Consider the following 25,390-nt stretch of genomic DNA (forward strand, 5'->3'; position numbering starts at 1 on the left):
GGATTCTCATATCAGCACGTTGCATTGCCGCCAAATTATTTTAAAAATAATAATGATCGTGTCAATGCTGCCCTCTTTGCCGCTTTTTTGACATGCAGAACCTCAACATGAAAACACAGAAAAGTCAGAAAACAACTAAAAGATTTTTTGATACATGTATTCAACCCGAAATTTTCCAATTTCTCTTGATTTGTGAGAATTTTAAAGTCTCACATTGAACGCAGGTACATTTTATATTTTGCATTGTGATAATCTGATAAAATGTTATTAGTGCAGTTAAAAGTGGTTTTTGCGGGTTTTTGTGAGATCTAACCAAGTCGCAAATTCACTGTTTTGATTCTCAGTCAATCCGTAATGGCAACTGAGGAGGAACTTGCAGACATTCTCGGCGCCCTGGAGGATGACGATGAGTGGAACAACCTTCCAGGAACATCAAGCAACCAGACAAAAGCCCCAGATTTAAACGCCTCGGTCACCAGCGACGATGATTGCGGCACAAAAGTGACAATTTTTGATACAGGTTTGTGCCTTGTGTATGATGTTCACAGTCTCAATTTGATAGAAAATAATCTTGATTATTTGTGGTTTTTAGTGGAAGCCAAAACTCAACCGTCTCCAAAGCACTTGCAAGCGCTGCGAAAGTATTTTGGTCACAACGCATTCCGTCCTTTGCAATGGAAAATCATCTCCACCGTACTTGAGGTTTCTTTAAAAATTTTATGATTAAAATTAATACTTATCACTCTACTTTGTTAACTAGGAAAAAAGAGACAGCTGTGTCGTGATGTCGACTGGTTACGGCAAAAGTCTGTGTTATCAATTTCCTGCAGTATTTTCGGAGGGAGTTGCAATCGTTATTTCACCATTGATTGCCTTGATGGAAGATCAAGTCCTTGGACTTACAGTAAGATTTTTTTCATTTCTTAAATGTTTTTTATATAACAAATAATATAGGTGCAATATTATTCTTTTTGCCTTTTCGCAGGTTTCAAACATTCCTGCCTGTTTTCTCGGAACAGCACAAACTTCAATAACATCCACCCTACAAGAGATCATGGAAGGTCGGCATCGCCTGGTTTACATGTCTCCCGAGTTCAGTTCTGGTGAAAATGGAAAATCTCTTTTGAAAAAAATGGCGGCAAATCTAGACGTTGTCCTCATTGCTATCGACGAAGCTCATTGCGTCAGTCAGTGGGGCCATGACTTCAGACCCTCTTACAGGTCAGTTTGGTTTCTCCAAATTGAAATTAAAACTCTTGAAACTCTTTACAGAAACCTGGGCAATTTGAAAGAAATCTTTCCACGTGTGCCATTTCTCGCACTGACCGCCACGGCCACTCCCCAAGTTCGAAGGGACATTTGCAAATCCCTGAAACTGAAATCCCCTGCAATGGTGTGCTCAGGCTTTGACAGGCCAAATCTCTTCCTGGCCGTCGATGTGAAGTCTGGGAACATGGCTGACGACTTGAAGTCCTTGGCCATCAAAGAAGGTTCGTCGTACAAGTTTGATGGCCCGACCATCATTTACTGTCCCACAAAGAAAGAAAGCGAGGCTGTCGATAGCACTTTGCAGTGTAAGAATATAAAATTGTGGTATTTGTATTCGAATTGAAATTGATAGAAAAATTTTATATATAACATTAGGTTATTCAAATTAATTAGATTGATCCTTTGTTTTGAATTGAAAATAATTACAAAGTATGATATTAAATTTATTTTTAACGTTTCTAGTATTGAAAATTTCATGTGGATGCTATCATGCTGGTTTATCATTCTCAAAAAGAAAAGAGGTGCATCAAAACTTTGTCAAGGACAAAATCCAAGTTGTGGTTGCTACGGTTGCATTTGGAATGGGCATCGACAAACCAGGTGCGAAGTTGCGACAAAATATTTTGCTAAAAATCTAAAGAAAAATTGCAGATGTGAGGCGGGTGATCCATTATGGTGCTCCTAAAGATGTCGAGTCGTATTACCAAGAAATCGGAAGAGCAGGACGAGACGGTCTTCCCTCCACCTGCCAAGTGTTGTACGCACAAAAGGATTTCAGACTTGCACAGTAATTTCTCAAATACATATAAAATTACAAATTTTACTATTCAACTATTCAGATTTTTCCTGAATGACATCACAAACCCAGCTCACAGGAAGCACAAGGAAGAAATGACCGCCGAGATGACCAAGTACCTCGAGGATACTCGATCGTGTCGTCGGCAGTTTTTGTTGACCCACTTTGAAGGAAAGTCGCTGAAGCTGAATCGCCACGAAGAGTGCTGTGACAATTGCATTCAATTGTAAATTTAATCACTATGCATTTAATGGTGTTGGTAATGAATAATCTTAAAATAGTTTGAAAGCCAAAGACGGTGGGAAGAAAATTTCTGCGGACGAATACGATTTTGCTCAAGATGCAAATATCTTCATCAAAGCTGTTCAGGAGGCTCAAGGGCTTAGCAGTTTGAGTAACGTGGTGCTTATACTGAGAGGTTCTAACAGCAAGAAGCTGAGTGGTAAAACAAGCTGCCCGTCTCATGGAGCAGGGAAGCACAAATCTGAGAGATGGTGGAAGAGCTTAGGTGAGGCTCGTCAAAATTTGTCTCAAAATAGTTGGCTTTAATTTTTAATATCCAGGCCAGATGCTGATCAGAGAAAAGTATTTGGATGTGCACACTAAGCAGTTTGCTGATTACGGAAAGTTTCCTGTCAATTACCTCAAAGTGGCCAACAAGGGCAAGCAGTTTTTACTCAAGTATGTGATTTGATATAGGTATGATATCGGAATGTTCTAATTTTACTTGGCAGCTTTAAGGAAAATCCTTTAATGAAACTGCTGCTAGAGATGCCCAGAGACATAAAGGCAATTGTTCAAGAAGATGGACACAGAAAGGAGAGAATGGGAAGCATAGCCACAACAACTATCATCAAGGATGATGAGTGAGAACAAAAGTAGGTTTTTTTAGACTGGCCATAACAATTTTTTTTCGTAGGGATGCTGAAATCAATAAAGATTTGGAAAGGTTCAGATTTAAAAAGGCCTTAAATTGGGCAGTCAAAAGTGAGCACCCAGAAGAGGAAGAAGAGAGTGAAGAAGACTCGAAAAAAATTGTAAGCCCTAGATAAATTTTAATGTTTCTCAGATTTTCTAACATTCAGTATCTAGCAATTGCTTTATGACGAGCTCATCAAAGTCAGATCTGATATTGCCAGTGATCTGGACATTATGCCTTACATGATTGCCAACAACAAAGGCCTTCTGGAGCTATCAAAACTCCGCCCAAGCAAAAAAGAAGACTTGGTTAAAAGTAAAATTTATTATTATAAAACTTTTTGGTATAAACTAATCCAATTTAAAAATTTTGTATTATTGCAGTTTCTGAATTCAACGAAGCCAAGATTGCTAAATTTGGCCAGCAATTGTGTGACATAATTGTCAAGTTTTGTACTGCAAAGGGCCTGAAAATGGACGCATTCAAATCATCTCGGCCGCCCACTTGAACAGTTCCTCTCACATCTTCATCCATGTCGGCAAATTCGGTCGATGACCAAAAGTTGGAAATCATCAAAGTGATGCAAAAACTAGGGAGTGAGTTGACCAACAGATTGACCCAACTTACCGACAAGCAGCGAATCACCTTTGTCGGCTTTGAGATTAATGACAGGAGCATTTCAGAATTGGAGCAAATCAGGCATGTTGGTAATTACTTAAGCAATAACAATTTATAATTGGGTTTGCAGAGGTGTGAAATCCTCAACCATCGTGAGTGACCTTATTGCTGCCATTAAGATTGGACTACCTGTTAATTTAAAGAAACTTAATTTGACCCTAAGAGATTACAAACAGATCATAGCTGCTAACCAGAAAGTGGGCCAGGGTAAGAACATTGATTAATGAAGAATTTTTTTTCCATTAATTATTCACACACAGTGGAGAGAAGATTGACAGCCATCAAAGACAACTGCGATCCAACTATAACTTTTGAGAAGATCAATCTTGCCTTGGCTGTCCACCAGTACGAGTGCAACGGAGGAAATTTGGTAAATTATTTAAGAGTAAAATAATATTTGTGCTGATAAAAATAATTGTAGTGCAAATATTTCCCTGCCGAGGACAAGACAAGATCTGTGCATTCCAGTGGGAAAAAAGAAGAAGTAGATCCACCCAAAAAGCCAAGACTTGAAGCCGAGTGCAGCAATGAGGCACAGAAATTGAAAGATCCGAGTACTTCAGCCACTGCGTCAAAAGTGAATCCAGCCAAACCAAGAACAAACTTTATTGAAATTGACTCTGATAGTGATGATGAATTGTTTGCTGCCGCCGAGATTCTTGAAAAGTCTTACGAGGAGGAAACAACGGCCCAAAAATCACAAGATCCACCCACATCCATGGGCACCAAAAAAATTCGCAAGCTGTTTACAAAACCTAGAGTTCAAATATAGGCGAATTTAAAAAGCATTTACTTTTATTTGAGAAAATTTCTCAATAAAAGGTTTATTTGTAATTTTCCACAATTTATTCTACTTGGTTTGCTTTACTCGCTTCCTTCAACTGCTGCAATTTTTTCCTCTTGTAATCTCTATTGCTGCTTTTACGTGCCTCCACCCGTTTCTTCTGGGCAGCAACACTTTTCTCGCCATTTAGTTTTTGATCTAACTTTTCAATCAAAATTTCTCGAGCAATTTTGCGATTTTCGATCAGATTCCTTGACTTTGATCCTTTGACTACAATTCCTATAAAAACATTATTTTTATAAAATTCACTCAAGCAATTCAAGCTCGTACCTGTTGGCTTGTGAATGATTAAAATGCAGTTGGTGTCTTTATGAGTGCCACTGCCTCGGATTATTTGCTCTTCAAGATCAGCCTCGTCTATTGTTGGAACTTTTGAATAATCAATGGTGCTCATGAAACGCACGATATTAAAGATTGGGTTTTGCAGAAGACTGAATCCAGTAAAAATCTTTTTCTCTACTGCAAATTGCACCTTGGTCTGCCTGAAATGAAAACCAACGTCAAATTCCATTTCAATAATTTTTATTCAAATCAATTAAGAATAAAATCTAAAATTACAAATTGCCCTCTCGCTCTTTCCAAGCAGCTTTGAGCTCTTGCATTTTTCTTTTCTTGGACTCATTTTTACTACTTTTCCGCTCCTCGATTCGTTTCTTCTGGCTTGCCACACTTTCTTCTCCGTTTCTGAGCTGGTCTAGCTTATCTACTAGCAATTCACGGGCTATTCTTCTATTGGTGTCCAGCAGTCTTGCCTGGTGCGCTTTCACAACTAATCCTGCACACACACAAAAATCATTGATATTTTGACAGAAAAGATTTATCACAAAAACGTACCAGTCGGAAGATGTTTCAAAAGCACACAGTTTGACCGCTTGTTGACATTTTGGCCACCTGGTCCATGACCTTTCACAAACTGTTCTTCAAGCTCATTTTCATTCAGGACCGGAACCTTGGAATAGTCGACAGTCTGCCGTAAAAGACATGGGTAGAGGTGAAGGGAATTTCTGTGGATTTGCCAAAAGAAGACCGGCTTTCGGAGAATCGACGAGAGAAACATTTTAGTCAATTAAATTACTCTCTTATTGTCGAGAAAAGCCTTGGCCCTCTAAAAAAATTAAATATTTATTATTTTAAATTTTAAATATGAATAAAATACAAATAGATCAACAAACCTCAACGTGAAACTGGATGTCTTCAGCGGCGTCAAGGTTTTTGAAGCTTTTGAACTCTTTCCTGATTCTCTGCTTGTAGTAGTCTCTGTCGGTCAGTTTGATCTGTTTTCCGTATTTCAGAATATTCTTGTACAGACTCAGAACCTCACTTCTTGCTGCACTCATCGTTGTCCTTGATTCATTGAAAAATAGCCAAGAGAAAAGAAAGAGAGACAAGTGTTTGCAAAACGCGATAACAAAAAACATGTGTTCTCCTTTGTTTACTGCCACGCCCCCTTTTGTCATTTTTTTCAGCCGGCTCTCTGCGTATCTTATTTGCGTGTAAATTGCTTACGATGGAGCTTCTCTGCAAAGTGCAGACTTACGACTGGGGCAGTCGTGACCCCAACTGCCACGTACACCAGCTGTCCCGCAAAAATGACCCCACCAGGGCTGCCGAATCGATCACAGGCGGAAAACTGGACCGACCTCACGCAGAAATTTGGATCGGAACCCACATCAATGGGCCGTCTGTCCTCAAAGAGAACGGAAAATTGCTCTCAGGTTTATAATAATTATTTTTTTTTTAATAATTTTATGATATTTCTCTAATCCGATTTTTCAATTTATTTATTTCTTGACATGTTATACATATAAATGGAAAAGTCGGATTGGGAGAAAATTGAAAGTCGGCGCAATTAAACAACTTATTTACTAAAACTTTGGCAGAATATATTACGGAAAATCCAGAGAGTGTCGGGGAGAAGACGAAGGAGGGGTTTGGGGTGCAGCTCCCTTTCCTGTTGAAAGTTCTGTCTGTGAGCAAGCCGTTGTCCATTCAGGCTCATCCCCTCAAGGTATAAATAAAACTTTGTTTAATTTTTGGCTAAAATGTAAAACTTGAACATTTTTTAAATCAGGCACACGCAGAAGAACTGCACGCCAAGTTCCCGGACATCTACAAAGACCCAAATCACAAACCAGAGATGCTGATCACACTTTCAAAGTTCCTGATGCTCAGAGGATTCCGACCTGTTTCCGACATCAAAAACTACCTTCAATGTAAGTGGGAATATAAGAAGAAAAACAAAATAATCTGTAAAAATATTCAGCTGTCCCAGAGTTGAGGGACGTCCTTGGTGCCGACAGCGCTGACTTCTTGGCTTCCTGCGATTCCGAAACAGCGCAAGCAGCTTTGAAACAAGCCTATAGGTCGCTGATGACTGCCTCTGACGAGAAAGTTAGCCATTGTCTTAATCAAATCTTGTCAAGAGTCAGCACTTTGGGTAGGAATTTATTAGCGACAAAACAAATTGAACTACCAAAATTTAAATATTACTTGAATATTTCAGATGAGGCAACTCGAGGTGCTTGTCTTGCCGATCTGCTGGAAAAACTGCACAGTCACTTCCCAGGGGACGTGGGTTGTCTGAGCGTCTACTTCCTCCAGGACTACGAAATGGCTCCTGGCGAGGCTGCTTTCTTGCCCGCTAACTTAATTCATGCTTACATTGAGGGAGGTTGGTATTTTTATATTTAAATTTGAGTATACATATTTTATAAAATTGATTTTGCACCTCAGAATGTATCGAGTTGATGGCTTGTTCTGACAATGTCGTCAGAGGAGGTCTAACTCCAAAATTGAAAGACGTCGACACCTTATGTTCGATGCTCGAGTACGAACCGGCCGACAATTCCGCAAACATGGACGTTCTCAAGCTGACTGAAAACTGCACAAAGTACATTCCTCATGGCATCAAGGACTTTTCCATCCTGAATATTATGGTTTGTGACTAAAAAAAATTCATTTTATTATATTTTTATCATTGATTATTTTATTTTAGTTGAAGAAAGGGGACCCTGTCACGACTGTTGTCAGTAACGGAGGCCCGACTGTGGTTCTCTCGCTGGGCTCTGCTTTGTACTCGGTGGACAACGGCCCAAAATTAACTCTGCAGCAAGGCCAAGCGCTCTTTATCAAAGCCAGCCAAACCCTGAATCTCCACCCTGATCCTGAACAAGAGGCCATTGCTCAAGTTGTAGTGGCGCAATGCAACTTTTAATTCTGTGGTAAGAAGAGTCTTTTAATTTTTGACTTTCTGTTCCTTTAAATATGAATGCTAGATTTTTATTTAACGCTGTATTTATCAGTAATATTGAGGTTGTTTGAATAAAAAAGTTAAATTTTTATCACTTTTTTATTGAGCAACAAAGTTTTCAACTGAAAATGATACTCATTGACGCAGAGTTATCTCAAGATCAATTCCATGTTTAGGTCTCAAAATCAAATCCGGGATGTAAACACTGCTCTTCTCAGGATCGACCGTTCGTAGCTTGAAATTTCTGAGCATGGTTGATAGAAGAGTTTTTTGTTCGAGCATCGCAAACTTTTGCCCTGAATAGAAAATCGATTGATTAAATTGTGAAATTTCAAACTAAAGCAATACCAATGCAATTTCTGGGTCCAGCACTGAATGGAATGTAGGCGTAAGGGTGTCGGCCAAGTGCAACTTCAGGCAGAAATCTGTCCGGATCGAATTTTTCGGGGTTGGGGAAAACTTTTGGGTTTAGGTGAATACTGATTATGTGCATGTAAATGCCTGTTCCCTTTGGAAAGGTGTAACCTCCTGATTTTGAAAGTTAATTTAAGGAGATACTTTAATTTTGTCCTAAAACTGACCAAATTTGAGGTCAGTTGTGACCTGCCTTCCAATCATGAACACCGAGGGCCGCAGTCTCAAGGTTTCTTTGATGACCCGTTCCAAATACTTCATTTGATTTAAGTCGTTCATTGTCGGTTTTCGGTCGTCGCCACCAAAAATTTCATCAAGTTCCTCCACGCATTTTTGCTAATTATATAACAAAAATTACAAGAAAAGTTACTTTTATAAATTGATGTTTTTTAACCTGGACATCAGGGTTGCAGCCAAGGAAGTACAGCGCCCAGCTCATAGCCATGGCTGTTGTATCGTGACCCTTATTTATATTAAATTTTGTATGTAATTTTTTTTAAATTTTTCATTATAAATTACCTCAAACATAAAAGTATCAACTTCTTCTCTGATGTCCTCATCCGAAAGTGTTCTTTTTTCGTCACTCACCTCCAATAGCAAGTCCAAAAACGCGGTTCTTTTCTTCACGCCTGAAATTTTAATTGCAATTAAAATTTGTTTTACTTAATTAAGGTGGCAGTTTTACCAAATTCGTCTTCGCCATGTTTCACTTTCCCACTAGCCTTGTTCTTCCGGAACTCTGTCTTGCGCTCCTGAATTACCTAGAGAGAGGACAAGAATATGACGTGGGATTGAATATTAAATGGGATGCGTGGTAATTTTATGCTCGACTGAAAACTTTAAGGCTTCCATTACATTATTTGTGAAGCCGCGCAAAGTTTTGAGACAGCGCTTGAAATTTCTTCCCGTGGGCGTCATATCGTGGATGAAGGCTGGGTGGAGCCACGGACGCAGCATCCGATGAACAATCAAGTCCGAAATTCTGCAAAGACAAAAAAATTTGTGATTCATAAAAAATTTCCAAGGAAAGCTTTTAAATTAAGTCCAAAAAGTATCGAAAGTGAACTATATAAATTAAGAAAAATTAAAGCATAAGTTTTTAATAATAATTTTATTGAATTTAAGTTATTGAAAATTCCAGATAAATAAATATTAATTTCAATTTACTTACTCGTACATTGCTGAAACATATTTGGATTCGCTGTCAGTTTGGGCATGCACGGCCGTTCCCATGGCAGTTTCTGGAAAAGTACAAAAGAAAATAAGCAGAGTGAGCGAAGACAAAATGAATTTTGCGCGTGAATGGAGACAAAAGCAGATTTGTCTAAGTGACAATATTCTCATCTCCGGGCGTGCGAAAGTCGGCAGGTGCGCGCAGAGTGGAATTCTCTCATCACTCACCGCAGATGATGTCAAGGGCGCAGTGGGTGACCAGCGGCACAATGTTGATGGGCCCGGAAGTGCTCTTTATCTTCTTCTTGACAACATCAACCAATATTGCAGTGTTGTCGCCGAAAACAGGGACAAATTGTTCCAAGATCTTGAAATGGAATGCTGGCGTGAGCATTTTTCGCCTCGAATGCCATTTGGAACCTGCAGGAAACATAAATGAATTAAATAAATTTATTATAACAGTGTTTTCTAACGACTTAGGAAATTATTTTTGTACTGATTTTATTATTGATGTTGGGCAGCTAAAAAAATTATTTTTCTCCATAAAACATGCGATTTTTTTGCACAAATAGAAGTGAAATTCCCAGGCAAATCAATCTTTAAGAAAAAAAAATGTTCAAATAATTTTTATTTAGTGATATTTCACAGATTTTCTTATTAAAATTAAATAAAATTTAATCTTTGTGCTTTCTTTGTTAGTCTCAAAATAATGACGGCACAGATTTTTACAATACAGCAAAAGACGATATATACTTCCGTAAGGCACGCTCCTCCAATTTCTATAGAAATAAAATCATTTTGTATTGAAGTTTTAAAAAGAATTTTCGAAAATATTAATAACTATTGTGCAGTAACCCAAAAGTATTGAATGAGAATTCATATGAATTTTTCCAAGAGAGATAATTTTACGCAAAATAGTTCAGAAGTTAAAAAAGTAATCTCAAAATACAATATTAATTAAACCCATTTAAGCAGGAAGACCAAAAATCATGCAGCTTTTAAATATTGCTTTAATTCTTACAATCCACGAATTTCATGATCTTTTAAGCGCATTCAAAAAATTGCCAGTAAATGTTTTGAAAAAGTTAAAATTTAATGTCCTTCCCAGATGCTTGTTGAAAATGTTGGAAGATAATCAGGGAAATTCTCACCTGTGCTGGTGAGGAGGCCAGTTCCAAGCCAGTCCGAAATGAAAGCGTACTCCAAGCTCTTGGTGATGTGTTGGCTGCTGGTGAGGATGATCTGCAGCGGAAATTCGCAACTTTGGCTTATTTTGAAACTTTCTAATCATCCGGTTACCTCGACGATGTTCGGGTCCAGGGGGTGGATAACCGGCGTCGGCCCCATCCAGGTTCGCAACACGGGGTAATAGGTTTTCGTGAGCTGCATCATGTATTTATACGACTCTGCCGGGAATAAAGTTGAGAGAAATTTTCAAAATAAAATGCAAATAAGAGTTCAAACACGTGCCATCGGGCAATTTTTCACCAGCACACGAAAAAGCAGTAAAATCGAACTAAAGCAAGAATTAAGGGGGTGCGCGAGATTGGCGTTGGAAAAGTTCCCATTTGCAAAGTGCGTGTTCTTCTTCTTCTTATCTGCGATTCGCAATGAGAGGAAATGCGCGCCTAAAGAGGACATAATTCTTGAATTGTGACACGGGGAGCTGTTTCTTATGAAATTGTTCGAAGAGCGCGCGGCGCCGTAAAGTTGCTGCGGCGAAAAGCTGCGCGGCAATAAAATGGCACACGCACGCACGTTCAGCCTAGGGGACTAATGAGCCCGACTATGCTTTCTAACGTGTGCGGCGGGTAGTATAATAATGTTAGACCCACACACACAAACATACACCTTTGCGGGTAAATAACAGAGGCGCACACACACGCACCTTCTCTCGAAGTCGCAAAGCTCAGGGAGTTGCCGAAAAGTGGTATCGCCGGCGGCCCAGGCAGTTTGTCCACCTCATGCTTGGTCCTGGTTAAAAGGTACCAGGCAGAGAAGAACAGGATCACCAGCAAAATTACTTCAATCATATCTGAAATCGATCAAAATCTTTTTTTACTCTTAAAGTGTAGAAAAAGTGATGTTACTGATAACATTAATTAATTATAAAAGACTGAGAAAAGCTACCATAAAATTAAACTTTAATAATGTTAAGAATTAATAAGTTTAAAAGCAAAGAGGGGAAAAGTAATAAAGAACAATAATTCAGAGTTTATTACAAGATCTAAGATCTTCTTGTCCTGCCAATGAGCATTAATTAAAAAAAGTTGAAATTTAGTTAACTTTACTGTTAAGAGTCTGCAAAAAAATTTAATGCCAGAGCCAGAATAATTTTTATATGCAAATTAAGTTTGAATTAAAAAACTTCCAGATAATTAAAATTATAATAAAAATTATTAATTTTGATAATATTTTAAAATTATAAATATAAATTTACAAACGTAATTATATAACCTTATTTCAAAGTTTTATTATTGAAAAATAAACAAAAATAAGCAAAAAAGTAAACAATCAATTAAAAATTTAACATAATTATACACCTACTTTTTTATCAGAGTTAAAATTCAAAATTTATTCTTTATTCAAATAAGATTATTAAAACTTCATAGATAATAAAAACATGACGTTTCGCTTGACGAGAGATCTGTGTAATTATATAATCTATTATAGTGTCTTTCAGTATCTTTAACAGACGCAATTTAATTTAATCAGCACTCAAGAGGTAGAGATTCCAAATTTTCGGATTGTCCCCTGCTGCATTTAAAAAAGCGAGTTGATGAGCAGATCAGAGATAGCTGGGGTTTTCCTGCGCTGATATAGCTAAATCCTTCTCTCACTTTGATTAATTTGATCCAGCGGGTTAATTAATGGAATCGGCGAGTTTCTCGTGAGATGCTGTTCGACGAGTGCAGCACAATAAATTTCCGCAGCTAGCCGTTCCGGAAACGCTCTTTTGTCTCGCGCGCGCCACAAACATGCAAGGGACGCGAAGGCCGGAAATTCCGTCTTTGTTTGTTTGTTGCTTCAAACGGACCGCTCGTGCGGCACAAGGCGAATAATTGTGCAATTTATATTCCACTCTGGAGAGATATACACACAGATATATATACCAATGATCGTCCGCATGTGTGTAATCACGAGAGAAATACTGGTTGGAATCGTGTCAGAAATTAGATTAGCTTGTATATGTTGATTTTTGATGGAATTTCACAGTAATTTTGTTTTGCGCTCTCCGTTCCCTGAAAATGTAATTTTAAGTCGGGGAAATAGACCAAGTAATGAAACAATTAATCTATCTTTGATGTTTGACCTCTTTTCATAGAATTCTATAAATTAAATCAAATATTTTTAATCAAAATATTTCAAGAATCATTTATTGAAAATTGAAAAATGATTTAAATTCTACATTTATGCAGTTTTAAATCCATTTTCTCTATTTAGTATTCTTTTTTTCAGATTTTTTAATAATGCAAACCTACTACTTGTGCGTTTGAGCACTTATCAATTTATAAAATTTTGTTTGCAATGTGCACCATATTTTTTTTTATATCCAATTTTTCAGTCAAATTGTCTTTAGTAAATCTTTTAATTTACCGAGTTTTAGTTTTAAATTTTAATTTTTAACACGAGAGTTAAAACTTGAGAGATAAATGAAAACATCAAAATATCACAAAATCAAATGAATTACAACCCAAAATTAATTTGATCCGTCTATCTTTGTATTGTAAACACGGGATCAACATGTCAGGTTTGAATTCATCGTGGGCGGATTTGTCTCTCTCTCGTGGGTGATGATTGATACTGGGCCGTCCATCAGCCGAAATATTTTAACGAGGGCTCGCGCCATAAACAGAGCCAGATTTAATTCGAAGCGCACCGACTGCAATTAATTTTGAGCGCGCGCACGCAAGTTCGGAGGCATAAAAAGTGTCATAAAAGCCGTGCGGTGGCGCATAAGTGGCCGTTTCGCCCAAACAAGGGCTGCTGCAATTAACAGGACAATAACAGTAATCCGAATGCAGAGGAGAGGCTAAAGAGAGAGATAATGTGCGCAAGTTCAGCCGGGGCAATTAAATTATTTGCGGATAAAGTTGTTCCAACAGCTGCAGTAGTTTCAAAAAAAGAATAAAATAAAAATATGTGCTAATTTTATTACTTACTCGGCTGGATGCACAAACGTCTGACGACCAATTAACATGTCGATCTCGACAACGCCTCTTATCGACGAGATTTTTCTTATCATTTGTGACGACACCCATTCGATAGCAAAAATAACTTATTTTTCCATCGATCACTATTGTTTATTGTGTGCTATTATAAATATTTTTAGACTTAAGATGAATTTTTATTAGTGTTTATGTATAAAATTTAAAGGCCATAATATTTTATTAGAAGAGGTTTTTGTGAGAAGGATCATACAATAATATTATATTGTTGTTGAGGTTGCGCATTTAGTGGTTAATGGTTTTTAATGACGATTTCTTATCAATTTAATGTACATTTTACAGTCGGCAGTACTGGATCTTTTGACCTTTGTAACATTAAGGCCTTTATGGAAACTCTTTTTATTATCTTCTCTGAGATTGATAGAGATTTTAGAGCTGAAGATAATCCAATTGATAAAATTCTTCTTAGCGTTTTAACAATCAATAGTGAAAAATTTTATCTTTTAATTCTGTTCGTCTCAATGACATACTTAAACTATTTTTAAATTTTAATCCAATTGTTAGAGACCAAAATTTGTTAATTTTTTTTTGTATTTTGCTGTTGAATACCGTCAATGGACTTCAAGTCAACAGTAGCTCTGACCTTGCTTTTAGGATTACATCCTAATTTATTTAAAATTTAAAATCTAAATTAATGTGCTAAAGTTGCACACTAGATGTGTTTAATAAAATCGTCTATCTAAAATAATTTGTTCTAATTTAAGTGTTCCCAACCTCTGGAAAAAGAAAAGGCAAAAGCATTTTTTTTTCTTACAATTTTTGAGAGGGTCCGTATCATCCGTGTGTGAAGAGGCAGAAACGACGGCACCGAAGAGCAAGAGAAAAATTGTATTTCACGGTGATGATTTTTCATTTGGGACGGTGAAAGGTCAGTCGCTGCCGCCGTCGCGCAGACAGAGTGACAAATAGTTGTATTTTTAACGCCATATCCGGCGCTTTTTGCTCTCTTTCTCTCTCTCCACTCCTCTAGGCTGCCCGTTTCTCATGACAAATTGTAACTTCTGTCCAGCAGCGTCGAGTGTGCACATGTAGTAGTCATTACACGCACTGCATGTCCGTACGTCATATCTCGCCAAACAAATAAATGACTCTGTGCGAACTCCAGCCCAGGCAACAACGCCGGCCGGAAATAAAGGGAATTTATCGGACGAGGGCAAAAAATAAAACAAGCAACGCATTAAAAGAGACAAACGAGGTATTATTAGCGAACTCTCGTGGCAATTTCGATTTTTCCTAATGACTCGTTTCTCGCCCTTTTTCCTGCGGTCCGGCCGGAGCTGCTGCAGCTGCAAACAAAATAAAAGTCTCCAATCTGGGCTAAAAGTGGTTTAATCCGATTATGGGGCAATCTTTGTGATTACCGCCACTGCTGGATTTATAAACCCACCAACGCTCAGCCAGACGCGAGCACACATGCAACACGAGAGAGCGGCGTTTGTCCCTCCGGGCACTCCAGAGAGATGTGATTAGAATTACGTAAAATCGCTGTAATTAGACTAATTAGTGTTCGCAGCTCGGATTTATCCTGTTCGACCTACCTACAAGCTGCAGTTTGCAGTTGAACATTTTCCCCACATAAGCGCATCATTCTGTGAATAAGCAGAAATTTTTTATAAAAAAAAATATCACCAGCTTTTTCCTCTGGTTGTATCAATATGTACAAAAATAAATTCATCCACATGTTCAGTTGACTGAATAATTAATATGTATGCAGCCCGCTTCGCAATGGTGTTTAGCAGGTTGCATTTCATTTTTATAAGTATATAAAAAGAGGAGAAATTTCTACAAATATAATTTAAAGATCTCACATTATATCTTATATCACTTAATTTTAACTTTGTTCATTATTTAAATTTCAGCATAGCATTTTTAAATCTAAAAAATGCTGAAAAATGCCATTTTCTCTTAAAATTCGCTTGGAAATTCGTTCTGGCGACGAGATTATGTTGAAAAAATTCATTCTGATCTCAAATAAGTGAGACAAAAATGAATTAAGGAAAATAAATACTTTATTGACTCTATCGTGACTATTGGACTATTTAAGACATTATTTAAGGCGTTATTTTGAATTTTGCTTAAAATTATTAATTTGACAATAGTAAGTAAAAAACTAATAAAAATATAATGCTTCATATGAAGGGACATACATAATAATTTTCTCAATTTTCCTTAAAAGGGACTTAAAAACTATAAATATATTTACAAAAAATTGGTAATAAGACTTATTATTAGCTCAAATATTTAATTATATTTTTTAATGGGCCTTGGAGTTGAATTGAAATTAGAAATAATTACTTTTGACATTCATATTAGATTTTTTTTTTTAGATTTTCTTTTAACAAAAGCATGGATTTCATTACTTTTGAATAAAAATACTTTACGTAGCAACTTGAAACTTACATTTATTTCTATATATTTTACAATCAATTACAAATGAACGAAAAAAAAACACTGAACGCATCCCTCATTCCTATGTTTGAACGTACGATAAAGATTTAGAAAATTAGCCGTAAAAACGCGAGAGGAAGCGGGAAAAAGCAAACAAGTCACTCGCCGTGATTTGCGGGCTGTGCGTTTCATTACGTGATTTATTACACAACTTTAAATCCCCGCGCGGCAGGAGCTAAGAGAGAGGCTGCAGCTGAGGCGATGAAGGGTGGCGAGCGATGATAAGACAAGTAATAATTCATCATCGCCGAAACTTTCATTACTCCCTCTTCCTCTAAAAAGCTATTAAATTAAGAAAAATTCCGTCGATCGAGAGAAAAAAGAAGTGAGTAAGTCGTCTTCTCTCCCCTGTGCAAACTAATCATGTAAGGAGTGAAAAAAAATCGCTGCAAATCTCCTTTTGCATTTATCACCGACACAAACAGATCTCTGCGGGCTTTATTTATTTGACAAACCAATCAACAGGTCTCGCCGCCTGCGAATGAATGATCGAGGTGAGCGTTGTGAATTTTTTTTTACAAAAAAAAAGTGCGGAACATGCGTGGAAGTATAAAGTGCAGGTCGTTTGTTTTTGCGCCGAGTGTGCGTGGGGCGCGAGGATTTTTGGCAGCCGGGCAAATGGCGCGCCATCAGAAAAACATAAAAAGGCGGCCGACGTTTTAATATAAAAAATGCGAGAGCGCTGAATTTGTAGTGCGCGCGTGGCAGGCAGAATCTGTAATGCGAAAGAGCATCCATCATGCTAAGCCCATTTTTTATTCGGCCCCATTATTGCCACGGCGCAAAAATGCGGCAGGTACGGCCGAGATGGAGCGAGTCGATTAGTATTCATTAGAGTTTTTGATCTTGCCCGTGCGATAAAAATACTCTATCATGATTTTATAATGCGCGCCGAGAAAAATAGCGCGTGTTCTGAACAAAAGTGCCCACAAACCGAATCACGTGCGACGGGGGTGGTGGAAATTGACTGTCTGAAGAAAGAAAGCTCAACGCAGGCTTTTTGCATGCAACGTCTATAAAAAAAATTTAATTGACAGAAAACAAAAATTTACCTGAAAAGTATATATTTTTTTAACAACAAACAGAATTATTGTAGGAACAACTTAATTAGTAGTAATGGTACTATTCCGCAGTTTATTATCATTACAATTATTCGTAATTATTATTCATGCAAGAAAATTGATTACAACTTGAATAAAAACCATATAAATATTCATAATTTGTCTATACTAAACTCGCTTGTGAGAATCGAATCCAAAGTTATCATTATTTATTGTTAGGGTAAACTTCAATACAAATATTTAAAATAATTAAAAAATTTAAATTTTAAAAATGTATCTAAATTCCTTATTCAAATGTTTGAATTTGAAGCTTAAAAATGAAAAAAGTTTAAATTTTAATATTTTAAGTAATAAATTTTTAATTGTTATGTAATTATCATTTAATATAGCAAATAATTTATCTCTTATCGTTTTTAAATAAATAAATTTTATTAATTTGTTTAAAATTTAGTAATATAAATTTTCTTTAAACAAAACTTTATTCATACATCTGATTTTCAGAAATATAATGTGATAAATAATCATTTGCCACTTCACAAAAAAAAAAAAACACAATAATTGGATAATTAAATTAAAATTGTTGGTACTTATTTTTTATTGTCTCAGATTCAAATATATTTCATTAAACTTATTGAGTGCAACTTTGTACAATATCTGCTGTTTTACACATTTTATAATTCACTTCCCAATTCATTACATTTTCCAGTTTTCCTTGCAATGAAAATTAGTTTTATTCTTTGCAGTTAACACATTGAAATTCAATCAGATTTTCCGCGTCCGTGTTTCACTCTGCATCAATTCCACAACCCCATTGTGTTGGGAACGAGTGCGTGAAAGATGAAGTAGCGAGATGGAGCAGACAGGGTTGTTGGCACTACCGTCATCATCGCATTACGCACCACCTTTCATGTGTGTGTGTGAGTTTGCATACGAGTAGTGTTTGTTTGCGTGCGTCGGGATTTAGATTGATGCGTGCCCAGAATGGAGGTAAAATAATAAATATAACACGGCGCTCTCGTCGAGTTCATATTTTCTTGCCTCGGCGGGCCAAAGCGCCGCGACCCAGTCAGTCTGTGCTCTTTTCAGGTGCAAATAAGGATAGATTGCCGTCGCGGCGGCGGCGTCATTACCGTGAAAGCATTAGCATTATATGGCATAGTACTCTGCCGATGCAGCTCAATTTGGCTGAGTGTGTTTGTGATTCGTCGCCGGATGGAGCAGGGACTCTTTGCCGCCGGCTGCGTCTCTCTCTCTCACTCGTGGATAATATTAATAATCATTTGTGCATACTGATGACAAGTTTGCCCGTGTGCAGTCTGCTAATTAAGCCTCTCGCTGCATCGCCGACGTGTAATTGCATCTGTGTGGGCCGCTTCGTGCACATGTTCACCTCTAATTCACTTCTGCTCGTTCTATGTGCAAGAATCCGCCAACAAACTTGAATGAAACTGCATCAATATTATGCTCCGTATTATTAAGATTTCGCCATGGAAACTGAGAAATCCTAAATGAAACCGAGAGGAAGATTTTTATGATAGAATAATAATTCAAACTTGGTTTTTTTTCACTTGATTGGAGAAAATAAATTGAATTGAATGTTAATAACACTTAAAAAATAATTCAAAGTTTTCAATGTTCCGACAAAATTTGGTAGGATCAATATAAATTTAAAAAAAAAGTATTAAATATTTTGCCTTTTTATTGAACTTGCAAAATTTCTTTTTTAATGTGTGTTGATTAATTAAGTCTGGTTGGTAAGCTATACATGTTTAATTATTTTTTCCCCCATTAAAAAAAAACTTCTAAATTTGATGGGGGATTAAATAGTGAGAAAAACGTTAGAAGTTCCGATCTTGATGCAAATTATTTTTATTTACCATGGAGACGATATGATATGATCCTCTAGATCTCCTAGAATTGTTTCACCATTAGCTTTTTGCAACGGCCCCAGTTCGGCGAGTAGGTCAAGGTTTCCAATCTTGACCTATGAGTATTAGTGACTTGTTCACCAGGATTGGCTGCCGATTCTCTACAAATGTAGAGATTTAAACAGCAGCCTCTGCAATTTAGGCAGTTTTCACATTACATGCTTTAATATCAAAATATATGAAAAGTATGCATGTCATCAGAGAAGTGTAGCGTATATTTGATTCAGAAACTCTACGCGTGTAAATTATTCTGTACATCAAATCGGGGCTTCGGGGGCCGAGCATGCTTTGCGGGCGGGGGCTGCGAGTACATAAATAAGGATGCAGCCAACGTATATATCGCATCAAATCCTGTTTATATTTCTGCTTAATAATAATACAATAATACGCGAACAATAACAAGCGCCGGCGTCTGCTCCCCATTGTGCGAGGGCGAGTGTGTATTTGTGCAGCGGCTTATTTGCGAGCAAGGGAGAGAGAGAGCATAGCAGGCAAACCGCAATCCTTTCATTCACGTGCACACGCTCTTCCTCGGCGCATCCCCTGTTTGTTGCCAAAGAGAGCTTCTTCTCAAAACGAAGGCACTATACTTTTTTGCCGCTCGCATGTAAGGCGCTTTTGCCGAAACACTTACTTATACGTTTGCTCCTTTCACAAGGAATTTTCCAAACTCTTTACATGCGAGGCCAAGAAATATGAGAAACATGGTAAGTATTATTAATGTGAAATATGAATAGATGTTTCAACCTTTCCAATAATAATGGCAATGGGCAGAATTAAATTTTTCTGCAGTTTTATCAAATTTTTTAAGTAATAATTTATTTACATTTAGAGCACAAAATTGGGGCATTTTCTATAACTGAAGTATTTAATAATAATATTAAGAATAATTTAATTGATGTTATTTATATAATAATGTTTTTTCAAGTTTTTGGTTGAGAAAAAGTAATTTTTCAAGTCAAGTCCACGGATGCGACTGATATTAACCTCAAAGCTTATTTATATTGCTCTGAATTAAGAGTAAACTTATTATTTGCTTTGGGGATGTCCGAGAATTTAGCATCGATATATGTCTGCCGTGCCATTTCAATATTATTTGTCCAGAGTTTTGTGAGCAAAACATTATGAAGTCTCAATCAAGAGACAATCACGGACAAATTAAAACTGGGCGCTACGATTATATATTTATTTTAGCATTTTATTTATATAACTGATAAAAATACATATTCTCTATTCTTTCCAAACTTTTTTAGATTAAACGCAGGGCAGGTTTTAAGAATTGATTTTTTATTTTAATTTGTATCAAAAAATTATTTAATAAGAAGAAAATTGATTGCAATCATACGTAGCAAATCAACTGCCATTAAAAAATTTAAATAAATCTATTATGAAATACCTTTTCACATAACATAATCAATCATTTTGTGTTTAGACAATAACTGTTTTAAAATTTTGTATATGGTTAGGCCAAGACAATGTCATGTCGGCCTGTGCTCTTTATTAGCAGTGCAGAAAGGCTTAACCCAATTTTAATTTTTTAAACCAACTATTCCTTTCTTACAGTTTAATAGTAAAGTTTTTTCATTTAAATTACATATATCTAATAATTAATTTAATTTTTGATCCATTGAATATGTGATTTATAAATAAACTTTTAATTTCTAATAACGCCTAATAACAAAAGTTTTAATTTATCTACAGATATCTCGGAATATATTCATGTTTTAGTGTAAATTATAAATTCATAATTATAAGCAAAAATTGGAACAATAAACAAATATGATTATTTAATTTTCCTTTAAAAAATACGGATTAATTTTTAATCAAAAATCCATGGTTTTATTGTTTGAATTTCACAAAAAACAATAGAATCCAAATAAACGTGAAACGCTGTTCGACGAAACTCGGTCCTGATTTGTCAGACTTTAACATTGTGTAGATCCGCATGTAAAACACGCGTTCCGCGCGGCGCGCGTACCTTCAATTAGGCGCCGGCGGAAGGAAGGGAAGTGCTGAATTGAGAGCGAGCTTTCGGCCGTTTCATTATTCAACAGGCGTCACACAGCAGTGTGTGATAATAATTGTTTCGCCAGCATTGCCAGAGGTTTAGTGGAAGCGAATATAAAAGAGACAGGCGCTGCTGCAGCCTTTAGGTATTTGTGCGCTCTCTCGCATGAAATAAATGTATGTATTCCGCACGAGGGCAAATAATATAATGGCGGGAGACAGAGTGAGTGGTCTTGGTCTATTCCACAAAGCAAATACACACACCACGAGCAAAGAAGTAGAAGAGCGAGGGGAGCACGTGTTTGCCAATCTTTTCAACACGCGCGTTTTAAAATTCATTCCGCCGTGATGATGTTTGCCCGCGGAAGGAATTTCTTTCAATAGATCGCGCGACATTTCTCTCGCGAGACCGCAGTGATTCTCGCGGAAAGAAAGTACAGAGATGAGAGTTTAATCAAACGTCGGCGGAGAGGCGTCGCCTATTTTTCCCAAATTGCGGCCCGCCAAAGAGCAACTCGAGACGCCGGTCTTTCTTTTTCCATTTCCTTTGATGGCTGGGTTTAGAGTTTCTAAACAGAGCGAGCGGCAGCGTGAAAAGAGCTAGAGAGGCGCCAAAAGATGAGATTCCGCCGGCTGCTGTGTATGACCCTTGACGGCTTTCAAAGAAAAGTAAGTCAAATTGAAAATCTTAAATTCCTCAAATTTCAATTCTGATTGAGGAAATGAAAGGCAGGTTTATTATTTAAATTTAAACATGTATGCAAAATTGAAGATACTGAATCGTTTTATATTTAAAATTATATTTAATTACGAATTTGTGCCAAGTCAATAAAAATAAAATGCAGCTATATTGATCCAGTAGTGCCTTTCTCAGCATTTCCTGAGATGATTCCTGACTACCATAACCTACAATGCGTGTTTAGTCAGTGTGTATTTTCATTGCAAAGGTCCCCACCTTTTCTTCGACCATTATTATTGAAGTAAGTATTATTATTTCGAGAATTTAATATTTTATTAAAATTTAACAATAAATTACATTTTATTTTTTGGCCTTGAACAAAATTTTTAATGTTTCTATCCAGTTCTAATTTAAGGATACAAAAACTAACTAAAATAATTGAATTATTACCGTTAAAATTCAAAAGATTAAATATTAAAGTGTTTGTGATATTGTTCTTTTTTTTCTCGATAGTGTGGGTCTCGATGTCGGGCGTTTTAGCAGACATCTCTGCTAGTTGTAAACCCTTTCTTTTTTTCCATTTAAATCTTTTTTTTTTTGTATTGACCAAGAGGAATAAATAATAATAATAAAAAAATCAATAATATTGAAAGAGTGTTGATGTAGAGAGAACTACATTTTGCTAGGACACGATATAAAATTGAAAATTAAAAAATCTATTTGATTTTTTTTTTAATCAATTACCTTTAATTAAACAAATTGAAATAAGACAATAAACTAAAATTCACAAAAAAAAACACTCACTCACACTAAAAAATTAACAATTTTTTAATTAGCATAAAAAATTATTCTAAATATAGAAGAGAAAAAGCCAATTTAATGTAAATTTTATTAAATTTTCTATACAATTTATTTTTAGTCCTATATTTCTGAGCGGAAAACCATTTTACCTTTTCTTTAAAACTTTTTCAAACAACTCTACGTTTGGCCCTTACTTTTCACGGCTTCGCCCACCGAGATAGAAATCAAATAACATCCCAAAATTTGAAGGTCTTCAATCTAAAGAAAAATTAGAGATTTGATGGGGAAACGAGTCGCATTATCTTTGGCGAGACTGGACGCGACTGCAGAGTTTGACGTGCGGCGTCTCTTTTCACTTATCTCCGTCGCAGCCAAATCCCCTTCTATAAAACCTCCAAAGGTCCTCTCTTCCCTGCTAAACCAGCAGCAGTCGGTTTTTTTTTATCTCGTGGTGCTCTCGTTTTTTTCTCCTCTCGCCCAGGCTATATAGCTTTATCTCCTTCCGTCGCAATTTGCCATTCGGTATAAAAGAAAAGGTGCAGGCTCAAATAAACTGCCTGCTGTCTTTGCCGCCGCCTGCGATGAATGCCTTTTTAAATTGTAAATAAAACGCGACCCCGAGACGAGAGTGCAAGAGAGTCTGTATCGCTCGCGTTCTGCTCGAATAAGCATCGCAAATTGCAATCTGGCCCACCATGTAAACAAAAACAAGAAGAAGTGAATTTTCATACTCTCTAGGCACAAATAATGAATATTTATTCGGGAATTTGCGGCCTTATCCGCTCGACAAAATTTCAGCAGCATCCCCTTTGCGAAAGTGAAATACGGCCGCGCCGGCTTACATAAATATAAACACCAGCCGCATTATTTATTAAACGTTCCTCGGCGAGCAATTTCACGGTGAATAATACGCCTGCGAAAATTCTCTCTTAGAAAACTTGGGTTTCTTTTCAAAACAAAATTCATTCATATTTTCAATGTTTTTTTTTCTATTCGCCAGTAATGTTATCTGTTTGTTTAGGAAATTACAGTAAAACGGCGGCGAGCTCATTTGTTGGACAAAGAGACTTACTTGAATGCGAAAAGCCACAAAGCCACGCGAGCGTCAAAACACAAAAAGCCCTAATTACAGACTGCCCGGAGAGAAAACTGCTCAGCAAGCCACACACGCTCTGTCTCTCTGACTCGGAGCAAAAATGGAATGAAATTAGAGCGGATTTGAGTGACAGACGAAGCGCGAGCGGCCATGCATGAGTTGAGCTCCGGATTGCATAAAGAGGCGGCAGCGAATTTCAAACGGTCGTTTTCTCGCGTGACTGTCCACTTTGACACCTCCCACAGGAATTGTCTTTCGCTGGAGAGCACAAAACTTTTCGTTCGCAGACGTGGCGACAATATTTAGTGTCCGGATTATTTTCACACACAAAAATATACGGACAGAGCGGATTTTACTCGCTCCGAATAGTCAATTTTAAGCCCTGCACCTTTTTATGAAGCTGTTTTTTTTTAAACACAGTGGACTGAAGATAAATATATATGTAAGCGACGGTCAGTTTTAGAAATTTGATTCCAACGCTGAAGGGCCATCGACGTGTTGATGCCAGACCGAGTTTGGTGAGAGTTAAAGTCAATTAGTCTTATTTTTGTAAGAATCTTCTATAATTGCAAATGATATGAACAAGGAATACAACAAGGCAATCTCTGCTCTATTTGAGATAAAAATCATAAAATTACTTTATCAAAACTAAAAAAATGTAAGAAAAAACACATAAATAATCTTTTCTAGTAAAGAACTAAATTTGAAACTACTCTTAGTAAAAATTATTTTTTTTTAAAGATTTTAGTCATATTAGGTTACTTTAAAAATTTTAATTTCACAAATTACCGATCATTGAATTACGTTAAAAATAAAAGCTTATTTTTTTATTATTAAAAGGACTTTATTGAACAATTTTATGAATTTTAATTCAAGTAAATTGTTTTTTCATTAAAGCATAAAATCATTGCTTTTCTTTTATTTGATAAATTTGATTAACTTTTGTTAAAAATTGGAAACTACTAATCCATAGTTTGTTTTGCGTGTTCAGTTTTTAAACTTGCACAATATAAATATGTATTTATTGTTTACTGGCATTGAACACATTGAATGATTGAGTAGAAATTATTAATAACATCAACTGATATCTTTACTAAAATGTCTTCAACATAAATCTACCAATCTTCCTGAATAGGATGAGGTTTTGTTAAATATCTACAATAAATTCAGGCTCAAACAAAACTCTTGATTTATTAACCTACAGAAATATAAGATCTTCTTCTGGAAAGGTAGAAAAAAATTCCAATTTACTACATTGTGTTTTCTTATAAGATCTCTCCCTAGTGTTTGATTGTCTTAAAATTTGAATAAATCCCAGAAAACTTCAAGCAATTTTATGGATTTAGGAAAATATACAGCTTCTGACTTTTACTTAAATGGCTACTTAAAGGGAAGTTTTAATTAAAAGTATGAATTTTTTATTTAGAAGAGAATGAAGCCTACTCTCTAGTTTTTGATATTAAAATTGCGATTTAAAAATTTCAATGTTTTACATAATTCTAAAGATGAAAATCAGTTCATTTTTTTTCCAATCGGCCAAAGCCAAAACAATAAATTTTAATACAAGATTTTCTGGTAGAAAAACAGTTGAATTTCTGCACATGTTATTCGGACGGCGGTTTTTGACATCGTTTGAGGTCATTCACGCACATGTTTTGCGCCCTCTGGTTAAAAAAAACCCCAAGAGCAATAGCTTGTGTGTGTGTGTGTGTGTGTTTCTCAGCGGTGGCGAAACCCTTTTTTGACTCAAGGCATGTACAAAAGCTGCATTCAGCAGAGAGCGGCCTAAAATATTCAT

General features: G+C 36.4%; 6 protein-coding genes across 7 annotated transcripts; 3 read left to right on the forward strand and 3 right to left on the reverse strand.

Annotated features, from left to right (window-relative positions):
* Window positions 1-100: 100 nt before the first annotated feature.
* On the forward strand, window positions 101-3,507 carry LOC132194612 (bifunctional 3'-5' exonuclease/ATP-dependent helicase WRN-like). The gene is made up of 15 exons (XM_059616006.1): window positions 101-224; window positions 345-520; window positions 593-702; window positions 761-904; window positions 986-1,221; window positions 1,273-1,574; window positions 1,732-1,869; window positions 1,921-2,056; window positions 2,109-2,291; window positions 2,347-2,573; window positions 2,629-2,746; window positions 2,800-2,931; window positions 2,985-3,102; window positions 3,158-3,299; window positions 3,368-3,507. Exons 2-15 carry the CDS (start codon window positions 355-357, stop codon window positions 3,490-3,492), a joined length of 2,277 nt encoding a protein of 758 aa, XP_059471989.1. The 5' UTR covers window positions 101-224; window positions 345-354; the 3' UTR covers window positions 3,493-3,507.
* A 9-nt stretch (window positions 3,508-3,516) lies between these two features.
* On the forward strand, window positions 3,517-4,504 carry LOC132194616 (uncharacterized). Its single transcript, XM_059616012.1, has 4 exons — window positions 3,517-3,683; window positions 3,733-3,869; window positions 3,923-4,032; window positions 4,084-4,504. The coding sequence occupies exons 1-4, from the start codon at window positions 3,517-3,519 to the stop codon at window positions 4,432-4,434; spliced, it is 765 nt and encodes a 254-aa protein (XP_059471995.1). The 3' UTR covers window positions 4,435-4,504.
* On the reverse strand, window positions 4,462-5,563 carry LOC132194615 (uncharacterized). Its single transcript, XM_059616011.1, has 4 exons — window positions 5,341-5,563; window positions 5,065-5,281; window positions 4,777-4,988; window positions 4,462-4,725 (listed from the first exon to the last, which is right to left on the reverse strand). The coding sequence occupies exons 1-4, from the start codon at window positions 5,561-5,563 to the stop codon at window positions 4,508-4,510; spliced, it is 870 nt and encodes a 289-aa protein (XP_059471994.1). The 3' UTR covers window positions 4,462-4,507.
* Window positions 5,471-5,925, reverse strand: LOC132194617 (mitochondrial ribosome and complex I assembly factor AltMIEF1). Its single transcript, XM_059616013.1, has 2 exons — window positions 5,679-5,925; window positions 5,471-5,611 (listed from the first exon to the last, which is right to left on the reverse strand). Exons 1-2 carry the CDS (start codon window positions 5,922-5,924, stop codon window positions 5,573-5,575), a joined length of 285 nt encoding a protein of 94 aa, XP_059471996.1. The 5' UTR covers window position 5,925; the 3' UTR covers window positions 5,471-5,572.
* Window positions 5,926-5,954: 29 nt separating this feature from the next.
* LOC132194614 (mannose-6-phosphate isomerase) lies at window positions 5,955-8,621 on the forward strand. 2 transcript variants are annotated; one of them, XM_059616010.1, is made up of 8 exons: window positions 5,955-6,221; window positions 6,387-6,514; window positions 6,578-6,719; window positions 6,770-6,943; window positions 7,010-7,177; window positions 7,240-7,442; window positions 7,502-7,727; window positions 7,933-8,621. In XM_059616010.1, exons 1-7 carry the CDS (start codon window positions 6,014-6,016, stop codon window positions 7,718-7,720), a joined length of 1,242 nt encoding a protein of 413 aa, XP_059471993.1. In that variant the 5' UTR covers window positions 5,955-6,013; the 3' UTR covers window positions 7,721-7,727; window positions 7,933-8,621. The 2 variants fall into 2 exon arrangements, with proteins under 2 accessions (XP_059471993.1, XP_059471991.1); XM_059616008.1 differs by lacking the exon at window positions 7,933-8,621 and having other exon boundaries at window positions 7,502-7,840.
* On the reverse strand, window positions 7,829-13,566 carry LOC132194613 (cytochrome P450 4C1-like). Its single transcript, XM_059616007.1, has 13 exons — window positions 13,507-13,566; window positions 11,232-11,378; window positions 10,643-10,749; window positions 10,495-10,585; window positions 9,572-9,763; window positions 9,342-9,411; window positions 9,026-9,152; window positions 8,856-8,931; window positions 8,690-8,799; window positions 8,565-8,633; window positions 8,338-8,506; window positions 8,105-8,284; window positions 7,829-8,052 (listed from the first exon to the last, which is right to left on the reverse strand). The coding sequence occupies exons 2-13, from the start codon at window positions 11,374-11,376 to the stop codon at window positions 7,892-7,894; spliced, it is 1,497 nt and encodes a 498-aa protein (XP_059471990.1). The 5' UTR covers window positions 11,377-11,378; window positions 13,507-13,566; the 3' UTR covers window positions 7,829-7,891.
* Window positions 13,567-25,390: the final 11,824 nt, after the last annotated feature.

Source organism: Neocloeon triangulifer, unplaced genomic scaffold (genome assembly GCF_031216515.1).
Source record: "Neocloeon triangulifer isolate White Clay Creek 2 clone unplaced genomic scaffold, ASM3121651v1 ptg000008l, whole genome shotgun sequence".
NCBI classification, from domain to species: Eukaryota; Metazoa; Arthropoda; class Insecta; order Ephemeroptera; family Baetidae; genus Neocloeon; species Neocloeon triangulifer.